The sequence below is a fragment of the Malania oleifera genome, chromosome 7, assembly GCF_029873635.1.
Source record: "Malania oleifera isolate guangnan ecotype guangnan chromosome 7, ASM2987363v1, whole genome shotgun sequence".
In the NCBI taxonomy this organism is placed as follows: Eukaryota; Viridiplantae; Streptophyta; class Magnoliopsida; order Santalales; family Ximeniaceae; genus Malania; species Malania oleifera.
The window spans coordinates 66,012,550-66,029,175 of NC_080423.1; the positions used below are offsets into that span (position 1 = coordinate 66,012,550).

Here is a 16,626-nt window from a genome sequence, read left to right on the forward strand (position 1 = left end):
GAAAGAAGGGATTAAAAACAAGGCGATGAAGTTTTATTTATTTATCTATATTTTTTTTTGGGGTTGGGGGTGGGGGTGGGGGTGGGGAGGCATCTTGCTTCGGCCATATAATGATTTAGGTTGTTGAGGATTTTATGGAAGGGTTAGAGGTATGGGTCCTTGCCGTGATTTGAGTTGGTGAGGATTTCATAGAAGGTTCAGGAGTGCTTTGAGAAAGAAAAAGGGGGCTGGGGGAGAGGATGGTATCTGTAAATGCTGTCTAATTGAGATAGTCAAGTTAGAGGCCTGGGATGGAAGTGAAAGGGATTGGGAGGAGATTTTAAGGGACAGGCATAATGAAGATGTTGCAGATTTACAAAATAGTGGATGTTAATTTCGAAGTGCAACTATGTAGAAGAAGACAGGAGAGGAAGTGTTTAGGAAGATAGATGGGAGATCAAGAAAAGAAGATAGTTGAAAAGATTACAGTGCTCCATAAATTATGAGAGGAAATCCAAGGAGATATGTGAGATCAAAAATAGAAGAGCATTGAAAATATTGCAAGGCTTCATCAATTCTAAGAAAAAATCCAAGGCGAGAAAGTGGAGAGAGGAGAGTAGGTACTAGGTACGACACTTTTAATGAAAAAAGTTGACATTACTTATGAAGATGAGGATTAATCTCATGGAATATTAGGGGGGCATAAATGACAAGTTAAAAAGCATTGCTGAAAGCTTCCTTGAAAGATTGGAAACCAGATCTAGTGTGTTTGCAGGAAATGAAATTGATCTCATATGAAAGAAAAAAAAATGTACTATTTGTACATCATTATGGGGAATTAGACTCTTGAGCTGGGTAGGGAGAGAAGTCTCATGCTCTGGTGCAGCAGGATTATATTTTTGGTGTGGAATAAAGGGATACTTGAAAAGGAAAATGAGCTTTTGGGGAAGTGTTCAATTTCCTGTTAAATTCAGAGAGAAGCACAACAACAAAGAATGAAGGTTTTCAATGGGGACTATGGGAAGGGAGAGGGGTTTGGGGAGGTGCAGATGGGATGGTTCTTGCCTCATGGTGTAGCAGGGGATTTCAGCTTGGCCCTTTACCCTAATGATAGTAGTGGAGATGCTGTTATCAAAGCCTGCATGGAGTTTGCAGGGTTCATTCATACACTTGCTTTGATCAACTCACCCTTAAGGGGAGACAAGTTACATTGACTAATTTTAGAGAGAGGCCTTCCTTCTCACAATTGGACATATTCCTCACATCTTTCATGAGATGAGGAATTCCCATAAACTGTACAAGAGTTGTTTCCATAGTCTATGCTGGATTACTACCCAATCATATAATACTTTGGAGGTAGTAGTCAAAGACGAGCCCCCTTTAGGTTTCAAAACATGTAGTTAAAAGGGGAAAGTTTTGGAAATTTGGTGGATTGGTTTGAAGAGCTAGAGGTCTTGACAATGCGACTTCTGTCTGACAGTTAAGCTAAAAGTGTTGAAGTAGAAAATAACGAAATGGAACCAGGGGGTTTTGGCCTTTTAGGTGATATTATTATCAAGAGCTAGGATCTAGTGGGGGAATTTAGCAAGCTAAACCAAAAAGGTTTAGGATGAGGCTCTTGGAGAGTCAAAGGAGGATAGTGGGGAGGTAGGTGGGTTGTTGGGGGTGTGGCCCAAATTGTGCAAGTTAAAAAGATATCATGGTGGTAAAGCTATTTGATTGGATGGTGACTAGAGTAGTGAGTTCTTTCGCAGAGTTGCTATTGGCCACGGAAGATTTAATTTTTTATATTTGGATGTAATGCTCTTGAGCCCAATTCCCGTAGGGTATTGTCCGCTTTGGCTCATTGGCCTCGCAGGTTTGTCCTATAAAAGGCGCCTCACCTGGTTGGAGTCCAAACCATCCTTATAAGCCCAAGACTCCCCTTGTACAAATCTGATGTGGGATCTTGACATTCTCTTCCTTCTGATCTCTGACACCCTTATTATAGTGGCTTACACCTCTGTGTAGGATCCACCCACATGATAATATTCCCAGGATGGTTCTAATAGCAAATGTAATGGTCTTGGGCCCAACTGCGGTGTGGTATTGTCCGCTTTGGCCCACTGGTCTCACGGTTTTGTCCTATAAAAGATACCTCACCAGGGTTGGGCCCAAGATCATTACATTTGGTATCAGACACAAATACTCTTTGGAGTAGGATGTCTAGCTCTATTAAAAAGATAACAAAAGAGATTTTACGTGAATCAAAAGGAAGATTATTGAATAGCAAAGAAAATTGGTGGCGGGATCAAGATGTCCAAAAAGCATTAGAGACAAAAATAATTTGGTATAAAACTTGGCAAAAATGTGGAAACATGGATAACTTTGAAAAGTATAAAGAAGCGAGTAAAGATGCAAAAAAGGCCATTGGTGAAGCTAAACACATATCATTTAACAATTTGTATGATAGATTAGATACAAAAGAAGGGGAAAGAGATATATTTAGACTTACTAGAGCTAGAGAAAGAAAGAGTAAGGACTTAGGTAATGTAAAATGTATAAAAAGTGAAGATGATATTGTCTTGGTTAAGGAAGAAGATATAAAAAAAATGGAAAAGTTACTTTAGTAAACTATTTTATGAAAACCAAATAGAAGGCTTAAACTTATAATTGACAAATGAGGAAACGACTAAAAATTTGAGATTTGTTCGCAAGATTAGATTTAACGAGTTAACTTTGCACTAAAAAAGATGAAAAATGGAAAAGCTATAGGACCAGATAACATCCAAATTGAAGTTTGGAAATGCTTAGGTGATAATGAAATTATATGGTTAAGTAATTTATTTAACACAATTATAAAAACTAAGAACATGTCAGATGAATGGAGGAAAAGTACTTTATTTACCTATATAAAAAAATAAAGGAGATATTCAAAATTTTAATAACTATTGTGAAATTAAACTTATGAGTCATACAATGAAATTGTGGGAAAGGGTAGTTGAACAAAGATTAAGGCTAGAAAGGAGGGTCTTAGAAAATCAATTTGGTTTTATGCCCAAGATATCTACTATAGAAGCTATATATCTTTTAAGAAGATTAATGGAAAAGTTTAGGCAAAATAAGAGGGACTTGCATGTGTTATTTATTGATTTAGAGAAAGCGTATGATAGGGTACCTAGGGAAGTTCTATGGTAGGTTTTAGAAAAAAGGGTTATGTAGTTGGTATACTGATGTCATTAAGGATATGTACGATGGAGTAATGACTAGTGTAAGGACTATAGGTGGAGACACTAGAGAATTTCCAATCACAATAGGAATACATCAAGGATCTGCTTTGAGCCCTATCTTTTTGCTTTAGTGATGGATCAATTGACTAGGAGTATCCCAAATGAGGTTCCATGGTGTATGTTGTTTGCTGATGATATTGTATTGATTGATGAAACTAAGGGTGGAGTAGAGTCTAGGTTAGAATTATGGAGAGAAACTTTAGAATCTAGAGGCTTTAGGATGAGTAGAAATAAGACAGAATATATGAAATGTAATTTTAGTAATAGTAGGAGGAATATTGGAATTATTAAGGGAAGTCATGACCTTTTTCAGGGACTTTCTTATTTCCTGGGAATTTGTGGTTAATATCAATGCTTCCTTTGTTGCAATTATCCCAAAGAAAAGCGGAGCAAAAGAAAAGTTTATTGGCCATTTGACCTTATGCATGCTTTTGCCGAAGGAAGACAAGTTCTTGATGTGGCTCTAATTGCGACTTAGGTGGTCAATACATGGGGTTAGGCTGTGGTGCGTGGGATTTCTTGAGGTTGAGATTCTGGATCCCGAGATATATCTCAACTGTTAAATTCTCAATGTTGGTGATTGGCACCCTGTTGGGTTCCTTTCCCTCAAGTAGGGGTTTGAGACCAGGATATTCCTCCTACCAATTATTGTTTATTTTGGTTATAAAAATGTATAGTCACATGTTAAGGAGGGAAGACGAAGAAGGCTAATCCAGGGGTTTAAAGTGGGGAATCTGGAGGGAGAAGAGATCTGAGTTCCCATTTGTTATTTGTTCAAACTTATTTTTCTGGTTTTTGAAGCTGCTTTTGGGTTTAAAGATGAACTTAGGGAAGAGCATCTTGGTCACACTAGCAGAGTCAATGGGCAGGCTCTAGTTGGGATTTTGGGATGTGGGATGCTGTTGGTAGAGAATTCTAACCTTGATAATATAATTGGGGAGAGGACTGCTTATAGCTAATTGTGTTTTTGTGCAACACTCGGGGAGAGACAGTCAACTGTCATCTTCTTCATTGTAGTTGGGTGAGAAGTTTGTGGAGCTTGATTTATAGCTCTCCAGACATTAGCTGGACAGCGTCAGATAAAGTTTAAGGTGAATTTCAAGCATGGGGGGGATTCAAATGCAGAAGAAAGGGCAAGGAAACGTCGGATGCCTTTCCTCCTTCTGTGTAACTTGGAGAGAAAATGCTAGAGCCTTTTTATTTGTTTTGTGGTGCAACTGAATTTGCATAGTAACTTTTTTTTGAATAGACAAATGGGGTGGGGACGATGAGGTTTGAACCTTGCTTAAATTCAGGTGGGATGAGCCCCTACCAATGAGCCTATCCTTTTTTCAATTGTACTTGGGATCCTTAGCAATATGCACTTTTACATTCTATCTGTGTGCTTTTGCTTGTGGAACTGTTCTTGCAGTTTTAATTAGTTTAACTTGGTGTATTTTCAGGTATCTGTATCTGAGCAAATTGGTTGTATTACCTGGAGCATCAGGTGCTTTCTTGCGCCTTCTACTTGATCAGGTGATGCCATTTCCTCCTTTTGACCTTTCAAACTTCATGAGTGGACATTCATGAAGCTTGGCACAATGGTTTTCTTATGCTAATATGATTGTATTTGATGCAGTTCATTTTCTCTCCTATATTTATCGGAGTTTTCTTAGCAACATTGGTAACGTTAGAAGGAAGGCCTTCACAAGTTTTACCCAAGCTTCAACAGGTGGTGTTCGATACTTGATTTCTGTTATTTGTATTGTTTATTTAATATTTATGTGCAAAAAAAAAAAAAAGGAAGTAATCTTTATCTTTTCGTCTCTCTGTTTTTTTTTTTTTAATTGAAATTTATGTTTGTTTTAACTGTTTATTTTCCAGGAGTGGTTTTCTTCTGTTATTGCCAATTGGCAACTTTGGATACCTTTTCAATTTCTCAACTTCCGATTTGTCCCACAGCAGTTCCAGGTTTGATCAGCATGCATATATGAATTGATGTGCGTACATAACAAAGATGATTTCTCATTTATTTTTCCTCCCATCCACTTCTTCTCATAATATTGCTCATTTTGTATTTGGTTGTCTTCCCCAAATGTAAATTTCTCCATATAAAGAGATGGCTTATTTATGTACCCTAGTCATCATGTGACTAAGAAAGTTTAATTATGTTTTTTTATACAAAAATGCTGTATTTTTTTATTTGTAGATGCTTTAAGATTTAGGGATTTAGATTTTAGAATAAGGATCCTCGCATCTCCTACATCGAGTAGATTTGTTTTTTGAATGCTTGTATTGATTCTAGGGACATCTAAGACCTATAATTAGCTAATTTTTAGAAAAAACTCGTGTGATCTTAGAGGTGTATGAGCTTTAGAATTGAGCCATGCTTTGCGTGTGTTCTCTCTACATCTCAACCCTTCTCCTCATGTCCACAAAGGAGGACCTTTACTTTACTTATTTATATTTATATATTTTTGCGTCGAGATGGTTTGATTGTTACAAATTTGAGATCAAGTGTCCCCAACTAGATAGGATCTGTTCACCCTATATATTGTGGGATCATTATTTATTTTAGTATTATGAGTCATTTTAGGGTTTTATTTAATCCTTGGCATTTGCTTATTTATCAGAGCTTTTAGAGCTTTTGGATTAGAATGAGGATCTTATTATGTTTCTATTGTTGGCAATGTTGTTTGGCATGATTTTCTGTTTCTTTTGGAGTTTTGAAGGGCTAACTATTCACTGCTTCATGGCAAAATGCAAATTTTGATGAGAAAAATATAATAATTTCAGTGCCATATAATGGGTTAGTGATGTAGGAAAGCAACAGAAATTTAGAAACAAAGAGAGAGAGAGAGAGAGAGAATTATGGGACAGGATTAGAAAGAGGAGGAGAAGAAGAGAGAGAGAGAGAGCAGAAAAGAAAATAGACAAGGACAGAACAGAAAGTTCACAAACAACACAGGGATAAGAGCATAGTTGTCAAATTGAGATTCGAATTGTGAATCGAAATTCCAATTTTGGGAATCGAGAATTGAGAATCGAATCGAATCGAATTGTAAGATTCAGTACAATTTCCAAAAACAATTCTAAATGATGTGAATATATTGATATACAAACAAGAAGCAAAATGATAAAGTATATTTAAATTTTGAAAATAAAAAAAACCATATTCCATGTGTATACTTTCCCTAAGCGAATGAAAACTAAGAGAAAAGAGTCAAGAAATATTAATTAAAAGAAAAGAACTTTATGTTGAAATTTTGGTGTTCATCAACAATTTTAAAAAATAATATTTCATGTATATTCTTTCATGGACTAAATAGAAAATATGATAATAACTTAACTACCACAAAAACCAACTCTTGAATCTTAACAACACAATGAAACATGAATACCACCTCAGCCAGCGAGTGTTCTTTCCCTTCTTCTTAACAGCAGAATAGTATACTCCTAGGCTGAATAACGGTTTTGTGAAGGCAATATAAGATGTAAAGTTCTATTTCTTCTCTGTTTTAGCACAAAACTAGCATATACAAGGAATGAAAGGTAATTGTGTAAAAACAAAAGCGAGAAAAAAGAAAGAAATATTGTTTTGGGGGGTTTAAACTATTCAGGTTTGTTAGGATATGATAGGTGTAGAATCGAGTGGATCGATAGATTTGGATTGATTCATTATATTCACAAGGTGAATCGATAGATTTGACACTGATTCAGTAGATTTTAGATTCGCTAGTAAGATTCGAATTGATTTGGCGTGGAATTGATACGAATCGTATGAATTGAATTGAATTGAGAATTGTAAGATTCTAACAAATATGGATAAGAGACGGAGAGAATTAGAGACAGAACAGAGGAGGAGGGAAGAAGAAGTAAGGAGGAAGAAGGAGGTACAAGGGGAAAAAAGGGTAGGCTGCACGAGAGAGAGAGAGATAGAGAGAGGGAACTGAAATTGCAATTTGATTCGAAACAATAACTGTCCGAATAACTTAAAAGACCAATATTTGTACCTGTTACTAGCTAAAACACATATTTACAAAAAAACCCCTATAAAACATGAAATACACAATACAAAGAAATTTTAATATAAACCCAATTTCTTAAATCGATGCCTAAGTAAGTGTGCCGAATGGGCAGCCTAAACAACGTAGGTGGTCCTCCATCATACTCACCCAGATGAAGGGAGTTAAGAACTCAGGAGCGCTCTCATGGACAGTATCCTTGGTCATGTACCATCTGAATTGGGATGACCTTTAAACTGAACCAAGTACCCTAAAAAATCACCCTTAGGAGACCTCACAAACTCATATCCAAAATAGACTTCTTTGTCTCCTGTGGCTGAGAAATAGAGGGAGGCTGAGGAGTTGCTGACCCTGCATGAATATTAGATGACAAAGCAACAAGCTTAAAGGTGCCTTTGTAAGGTGTCAAATCCTCCTCATTAAGAACTGGACTAATGGTCATATGAGTAGGCAAATCAAGTGAATATGCATTAGGACCAAGTTTTGCAAGGATGGAAAAAGGGCCAATCGAGCATGCATGCAGCTTTTTAAATGAATTTCTAGTGCAGTTTTTAGGAGAAATTCTGGCACTTCCCTTATGCATGTTGCCAGTGCGTGGGGCACATGGGACTCTAGTGAGGCTACTCTTGTGATGTTTTTCTGGCTGGTGAGTTGAGTGGTGGTGGCGGTGTTTCAAGAGCATAGTTGTCAAGTCGATATTTGAATTGTGAATAGAAATCCCAATTTCATGAATCAAGAATCGAGATTCAAATCGAACCGAATCATAAGACTCAGTACAAAATTTGGAAAATCAATTCCAAATGACTTGCATATATGTACAAGAAGAAGTAAAATAGTAAAATACATGAAATTTCAACAAATATGGATCAACCATGTTGATAATTGGAATGGTGCTTGCCTTCGAAGCAAGTTTTGTAGGCTTAAATCTTACCATGATATGTTGAATTCATACATATATTGATATAAAAAGGGAAAACTAGCCATATAAACAAGATATACTATGACCTAACTATTGCACCTCTATTAAGTATCATGTTAAGATAGTTTCTGTGAAACTATAACACATGTTATGTGACTCAAAACTGAAGCACCAAATCTAAGAGTTCAGAGTTCAAGATACACTAAAAAAATAGATAAGGACCCACGAAGAATTTTAAAAAATTATCCTTTTAAGTTTATGGTGTGAGTTACATGTTTAACAATAAAAAATTCGTGTCTATGTTTTTTTTTTTTTTTTTAAATAAGGAGAGGAATCCAGGAGAACTTCATGAAAAATTGATTTTTTATGGTTTTTAAGGGAATGAATCAATAAAAAACCAATAAAAATTTGAACTTTGCAGTGTTTAATTAAAAAATAGTCGTTTTTAAATCATGGGCTTGCTCTAAAAACTAAAACAAGAAGAAAAAGTAAGAAACATAAGCAAGACTTGTTAAAATATAAAAACTAATAAAAATCAGATCTTTAAATCTAAGGAGTGGAGTAGGCAATGTGCCAACCAAAAGCTCACCCAACTCGTGAACTTTGATTTTCTTCTTAATACTGAATTTCCCTCTCTAACTCTGTTTTATTCTGATCTTATATAATGAAGAAAAGAAAGGTGAAGAATGAGAGGGCCAAGAGACTTCTTTCCTCTCTAGGAGGACAAAACTCATGTAAATAGCAAATAGAAGGCCATCATGAAAAGAGAAAAAATTTTAAAATCTTAAAATTGGGTTTTAGAGGAGTTGGATCTGAATCTTACAATTTGTATTATTCAATTCAGTTCACCGATTCACAGCCTTCTCCAATTCTCCCATGCAACTCGAACCGATTTATGCCTTTCTCGATATGAATCATATGATTTGAATCCAGAATTGTATGATCCTAATGACTATGGTGAAGAGAACAGTGGCAAATGTGGGATGGGGCCAAACTCCTTGTTTGGCAAAGGTGAAATTGCTGGGGATGGGGTTTTGGTGGTGTCTGTCTTCAAATGGTGAGGGAGGTGTCATAAAATGATGCCTGGGAAAGGGACTTTGAAACTCAGTGCCATGACTTTAATTTTCAGAAGAGTTGCAGACCAGCAATGTTTCAGTTTTCTGGGATTGTCCTGTGATTTGTGTAATGTTGTTGCAGCTATTGAAGCTAGTGGAAATGTCGAAGGAAATTGCAGTTGTTTGGTGGAAGTGGTTTGATTTTTTGGATTATTCTTCAAAGGAGATTGCTATAGGAGTTAGAAATTTGATGGAAGAAACAGCAACAAGGAAGCTTGAGACTGGAACAAAATTTTCTCCAATACCAAGTTGATGTCGGACGGCAACAGAAATTTAGAAACAAGGAGAGATGGAGAGAATTATGGGAGAGGATTAGAAAGAAGAAGAGAAGAAAAGGAGAAGAATACGAGAGAGATAGTAGTAAAGAAAATAGACAAGAACAGAATGGAAAGTTTAGAACAGCACAGGGAAAAGAAGGTAGGTTACAAGAGAGAAGGAGAGGGAGAGGGAGAGGGAGAGGGAGAGGGAGGGTGGGAGAGAAGGAGGGAGATTCAAAACAATAGCTGTCCAAATAGAGAGGAGGAGGGTGGAAGGGAGGGAGAATAGCTGTTGAAATAGAGAAATTGTTGTAAATGATTTTAATGTAATCTTTGATCTTTATGACACCCTTCAAGGTGGTTGATTTTCTATTTTGGGCTGGCATCCCCTTGATGCCTTTTCAATAAATTCCCTTTATTTATTAAAAAATGTTGATGCTAATATCAAAGTTTATTTTTTTTGTATAACCTCAATAGCCCTTGTATTAATCTTTGGTTTCAATTGAAAAAAAAAAACATAAGAGAGAGATTTCACTTTGTGCCTAAATCTGACTTTTGAATTCTAGGAAATTTCATTCTATAGTTACAAATTTTAACAAGTTTGACCAAAATTTTGAGATTTAGATAAATTTTGGATGTTTTGTTAAACTTTTGGTGGAATTTTTGCAAGACGGAAATTGACTGCCATTTTGAGAAGTTGATGAGGGATTTTTTGTGGCCAAGTGGTGGTTATTAGGGTAGAGACCATTGTGTAAATTGAGAGACTAAGTAGATCTAAAAACGAGGGAGGCTTGGGTCTAGGTGATTTGCTAGGAAACATCGACACTTTTGGAAGCCTAAAGTGTCGGTGTTTGATGCGTGTTGGGTACCGAGACCTGCCCATCACCTCTCAACACATATTTGATATGTATTGGGAATTAACTAATTTATTTTTATTTTTGGACACAACCGAGACACTTCCCAGCATGGCGAGGAATGCTGCATTTGTTGCTGCCATAAATTTTGTTAAAAAAAATCAAAAAAGAAAAAAATTTGAAAAGTTAATAGATTGGGACTTGGGAGTCGATAGTTTATTTGACATTGGAGTAGTTGGACTTTGTAGCCTTAGTGCCACTGCACCAGCCATTTGGAGCACTGTGTTACCTTCCATCCTTCATAATACCCCCACCCCCCTAAAGCTATTGCCATTTTACTACTTTCTGGTTCACCTTTGAGCCATGCCTGTTGCCCACCATCAGCCTTGCCCTTGAGGTATTTTTTTGTTTTTGGACTAATATTCTGTAATATAAATGTAGTTGATGATTGTATTAAGTGTAGTTTGTTAAAAATTTTGCATGAATGGTGCTTATATTTCATTTAAAATTAAAATTATCCCAATATTTGTCATCTAAGGGAAAAACATGCCTAAATATATATTTTTATATTAATTAATTATTGTATCCCTACCATAATTATCGTATCCCTACCATGTTGTTTCCTCATTTTTTCAAAATTGTTGTATCACGTTGTTAGTATCATGTTGTATTTGTGTCTTGTGTTGGTATTGGTGCTTCCTAGGTAATGTGGCGTCCAAAAACTTATCTTTGGTGGGAAAATAGTTATTATGTTTTCCTTTAGAACCTAGTTCTCTTTGGCATAAGGAAATTCATTGTAAATTTTTGGTTTGCTATAAAATGGGTGGGATGCTAAAATGGGAGTTAATATTACTTATTTGAGTCCTTGGAAGTTTATCTGTAATTATCATCATTTTCTTTCTAAAATCAAGTATAAAGTGGGTAATGGGGAGAGAATTCGTTTTTGGGAGTACCTCTGGGTGTGGGAGATGCCTTTGGCTCTTGCATATTCTTGTATTGTTCAGTTGTCAAACCTTCGTGATACCCCAATTTGGCTTTTCTCCTTTTGGAAAGGGATGTGCATTCTTGGAATTTCCATCTTGGGAGAAATCTTAATGAGAGGGATTAATGTGTTTACTCCCTTGAGCAACTTGCTTGACTCTTTTCATGTCCATTTGGAGAGTGATAAGAGGGCTTAGTGCTTAGATCCTTGTAGGGCATTCTCTTTTTTGTCTTGAGATACTAATGCGGCTCCTTCTACCTTGTGCTCTTTGATTTGGAAAGCTAAGGGGTCAGTTGGTATCACTGTAAAAATTTATGAAAACGAAAACTAAAAACCAAAAACCAAAATAGAAACTAAAAATTGAAAACCAATAGCCTGTCTGGTTAATATTTGTAGAACTAAACAAGTTAAAAACTTGATTAAATGAATTCTCAATTTTGTCCTTGAATCAATATCAATAAAAAATTTTAAAATAAAAAAAAATTTAAAATACCAGAATAAAAATAAAATTTTATATTTTAAAATTTATTTTAGAAGGAATATTAATTATGCATGACAACTGAAAAATAGTAAAAAAATTTATAAATATATTTTACTTTTATTATTTTTTGAAAATTTACTGTCATTTTTATTTTAATTATATGATCATATAATTTAATTATAATTAAAAAGTATGTATAAAATGAATGATTTAATCTAAAAAATTTAATTCTGAATATTAAAATATTCTAACAACAGGTTCTCAAAATAATTGAAAACCATAAAAATTATGTTTTAAATTCTTCGCAAACAACTGAAAATTGAACGCAGGAAAAAAAAACTGGTGACATAAGGAAACGTATTTTCATAATTTTTTTTCACTGTATAGAAATGAAAACAAGAACACAGAAAACAGAAATGATAACAAACAATCCTAAAGTTCCCTAAAAATTAAAAGCTTTTATTTGGATTACGATACTTGAGAAGATCAACACCAATGACTTGCTTTAGAAAAGAAGAACACCAATGACGACACGAATGATTTGCTCACATTTGTTTCTTTCATTGCCCCTTGATTTTGGCTGTTTCGAATAAATTATTTGGTAACAAAATTGGGTTTGCCTCTCCATGTTGAATGCTTTTTGTACTATTATGTTTAGGGGATTTGGGAAGGGAAAGAATGGGAAAGCTTTGTGGTGATGCATTGTTATGACTATTATATGGTGTGTTTGGTTGGAGAGGAATGCTAGAATCTTCGAAGGTGTGGCTACTACTAACAATTTGCTTTGGAGTAGAGTGGTTTATCTTGTGTTGCTTTGGGTTTCAGCAAGTGGTCTCTTTCGATATGTTTTCTTGGAAGAGTTAAAGTGGAGTTGGTTAGCTCTGCTTCATCGAGTTGTTTTTTTGTTTTGTTTTTTTTTTTTGTGATCTTGTAACTGATTTTATTTTTGTAAAAGGAGTTCTTATTCTCCTTGTCACACACATTCAGAAACTTGACTCATTCTTCTTCCCCTTTTCTTTGCATTTATTGAAATATTCTATAAGAAAGTGAAGCAATTATTGTTTTGAAGGAATCTATTGCAAGCAAGATTCTTGCATGCCATTTTTCAGTTCCTCATGGACGCTGATAGTGTAAAAGTTAATGGAAAGTGCTAGGAAAATGTATGGGTAGGGCTCTTCAAAACCAGTAGTATGTTCAGATTCTTCACTTATTCCCATATTCTGATCTATCATCATTCCATTGTAGGATTCTTTTTTGTGCTTTTTTCTTGGAGGATTTCTTGCCCTCATTCTATTTTAATTGTCTCTCCTTTTTAATTGATTTATTTTATTATATAAAAAAGATTCTCATCCATTGTCAACAGCCATTGCATCTTTAACTTGCAGTCTTACATTTCTTTTTCTTGAATTTGACTGTCTGTGACTCCATCTGAAATTGAACTGATAGGCCTAGGAAGATGATAGTATGAAAATGTCTAATTGCAAATATAATTTCATTTTTGGAGAGAAAACAACCTTTCGCTTCTTGAATCAATTCAAAAAGTCTGAAAAAGAGCATAGTATGTGAAAAGAGAAGAAATTAGATTTGTTTAGGAAAAATTGTAAAAATGTTTTAAATTTGAACAAAGGAAAGTCTTAATTAACCAAGCTTATTTATGTAGGTCTTAACTCGCTTAATGCATCAAACATCCTTAGTAAACCTTTACATGCTGTCACTCTAGTCCTATTACTTATTTCTTGCACAAGTTATATTACAACATGGTAAAACACGTGCATTGTATCTTTGTGCTAGCCTGTGGCATATATTTATATGGTTAGGCAGGCCTTTTAGGAAATTCTGCAAATGATTTTCCTTTATTCCAGACAAACCTGAAATCCTTGCAAAAAAGTAAAAAAAAAAAGAAAAAAAGAAAAAGAGTGTTATTCAATATCTGCAGTGCTTTAGCATATGCACCACTTGGGGATGGGGGATGGAAGGGTACCTTCTCCATCTAGGATCTTACTTCTGTAGGTCGGAGGATAATATTCAAGCCATTAAGAAACTTTGAGATATACAACGCTTCGTTTTGTTTCTACAATTTATCCAAGTTAATTGTAAATGGATGGTAATGACTACTTCAATTCATCGGGTATCCTTTGAAAATACCTGATACTTGATAACTGGTTTATTTCTTGTTGTAGCTTAAATATGAAAATATTGATTGTAAACTTGAGACACATTTTTATCCACAGAATACATCTCAGTGTTTTAAAATGTCGCACTGGAACTCACAGATGGCTCCATATTAGTCCATTGCTGTGACATAGCAACCCAATTTGGACTGCAATCATCACAATCCTTCTTTATTGGCCGGAGGATCTGATATAATGAACTTTACTTTCTTCCTAGCTCCAAGAGTGACTCTCATGGCTTGTCTTCAAAGCAAGTAGTTATGGCCATTCAACTTTACACCAGTAGTTTGAGCAAACTTGTTCAGCAGAACCTTTATCAGTCGGGGTAGTGGTATTTAACTGCAAATTGAGTGAACCAGGGTCAACCTGGCTGGACTCAGGTTGACTTGGTTTTCATTAAAAATAGAAATGTTGCAATTTAGTAGCTGCCTGGGATAGAACCTAGGACTTCAGTGGTGTGAAAGAAGCACCTTACCGTGGTACCCACACTTGTTTTGTTGACAGAATAACCACTATATTCTATATATATGTATATATGTGCGTGCGTATATATATATATACATACAAGAACAACAACTACAACTACAACTACAACAACGAACCAAAAGCCTCAAGGTAAATGCCTTTGATCATGTGAATTGGTAAGAAAGGATTAATATTCCATGTATGTATGTATAATATCATGTGAATCTAAAATATTTAAATATATGTAAGAAATATCAAAATTTAAAATCATTTTCCTTAAAAACTTGTTTGAAACTTAAAAAATGTTAGGAAAAGTAACGACAAATATGAAGGAATGTAAATTTTTCATATTTGGTTATGGAAGGTCGAAAGGGAAATAAAGTATATAACAAAGTAATTAACAAAATTTTGATTTTAGACATCATGAACTTTTATTTTTTCTTAATTTTGAATCATATTAGAACAAATTTTTATTTTTAATGGTATTCAATGTTGAAAGAAAGTATAAAACAACAACAACAAGCCTTAAATCCCACTAGGTGGGGTTGGTTACATGAATCCTTTTCCGTCAATTCACCCGATCCTGAGCATTTTCCTCTATTAGATTATGGGCTATTAATCCTTCCTCACTATCTCATTCCAAGTTATTTTAGGCCTGCACCTACCCCTTTTCATGTTAGAAACCATAACTAACTCACTCCTCCTCACAAGTGCTTTACTAGGCCCACTTTTCAAATGCCCAAACCATCTAAGTTGCCCCTTTTATCTTGTTTTCAACTGGTGCTATGCCTAAATTATTGCGTGTATGTTCGTTTCTTACTTTATCTTCTAAAGTTAGACCTCTTATCCATCTTAACATACGCATCTCAGTAACTTTCATTTTCTGTACATGTGATTTTCTTTCTTCAAATAAAATCTTTGATTAATACAGAACCTAAATAAATTTTAACTAAATAAAACTCTATATTACTGTTTTGTAAAATTTATTAATTAATCAAAAGTTTTTTGCTCTTTCAAATAAATGCAAAATATTAATCCCCTCACTATTATTTAATATGTATATACCTTTTAACAATAATAACAATTATCAACATTAACATCATCATTAAATATATATATGTATATACAAATGATTAGACAACAGATTTGACCTGCTGATCCAACCGGTTGAACTGACCTGAGGGCCTTACTGGATTGGTTATGGGTTGCCAAAAGCATTAGCATAGTTGAGCAGGATATCATAGAAACACCAAACAAAATCCTTTAGATCACTGAATTAAATCACAGATAGACTAAAGGATCAACACAGATCAGTTTAAGCTTTTCTAGAACTTTATGGTATGAATTTCACACATCTACTAAGTTCCTATTCCTCCTTTGTTGCTTTCCTTTGCTTTCTCTGAGATTTCTAGCTTGTTTTGGATAGAAAGAATGAAGGGAAAAGGAGGAGAATAGATATGGAGAAAGTTCTAAGTGATCCAAAAGAGCGAATCCATGTTAGGTCACCAATTGACTTAACACAGTGTAAGTTAGGAGGCCTTATAAAGGCATTTTCTCCTATATTTGTTTGATGTGTTAGAGTTAGTGGTGAATTTCTTTCTCATCTTTCTGTGCAATGCTCTAATGCATGAACTATGTGGAACTACTAACTTTTTAGTTTGTTTGTGGAGAGGCGGTGGTAGTTCTGTAATTATAATGAATTTGGTGGCAATTTTGTAATAAAATTCTCCTCTCCCCTCCCTCTTCCTCTCTTGTGTGCAACTCCTCTCTTGTTGTTTCTCTCTCTTTCTCCCTTTACCTTCTCTAAGCCCTTTCCCCTTCCCAAATTGTAGCGGCCAACCCATATCTAGTGGTGCTTTGCGGCGGACTGGTGGTGCTCTTTAACTTGGAGGCCACAGCCGCCACCTGCACCTCCTCTTCCTCTGCAAGTTGTTGGTGCCGCCGCCACTGCGTCCTCCCCCTCGTCATGCTGCCACGATCTTTTGCGTAATCATGATGCTTCTTCAAGTATGAAGAAGCAAGAACCATATATTATTTAAAATTAAGATTAAATTAAATATGATAATCATAAGTTATAAATATACATTAATAACAAGATTATTGTTGATTTCATAATATTCATATGTCGTT

At 35.0% G+C, this 16,626-nt stretch overlaps 1 protein-coding gene across 7 annotated transcripts in view; it reads left to right on the plus strand.

Annotated features, from left to right (window-relative positions):
* Positions 1-16,626, plus strand: part of LOC131160401 (protein sym-1) — a 61,530-nt gene that overhangs the window by 24,715 nt on the left and 20,189 nt on the right. For all 7 annotated transcript variants that reach the window (XR_009138028.1, XR_009138024.1, XR_009138025.1 and 4 more), the window contains exons 4-6: positions 4,691-4,763; positions 4,867-4,959; positions 5,112-5,198. Coding sequence is in view for 1 of the 7 variants with exons in the window: in XM_058116058.1 (XP_057972041.1) it covers positions 4,691-4,763; positions 4,867-4,959; positions 5,112-5,198 (253 nt within the window). In the remaining 6 variants the exon portion in view is untranslated. The remainder of the gene's footprint in view (positions 1-4,690; positions 4,764-4,866; positions 4,960-5,111; positions 5,199-16,626) is intronic.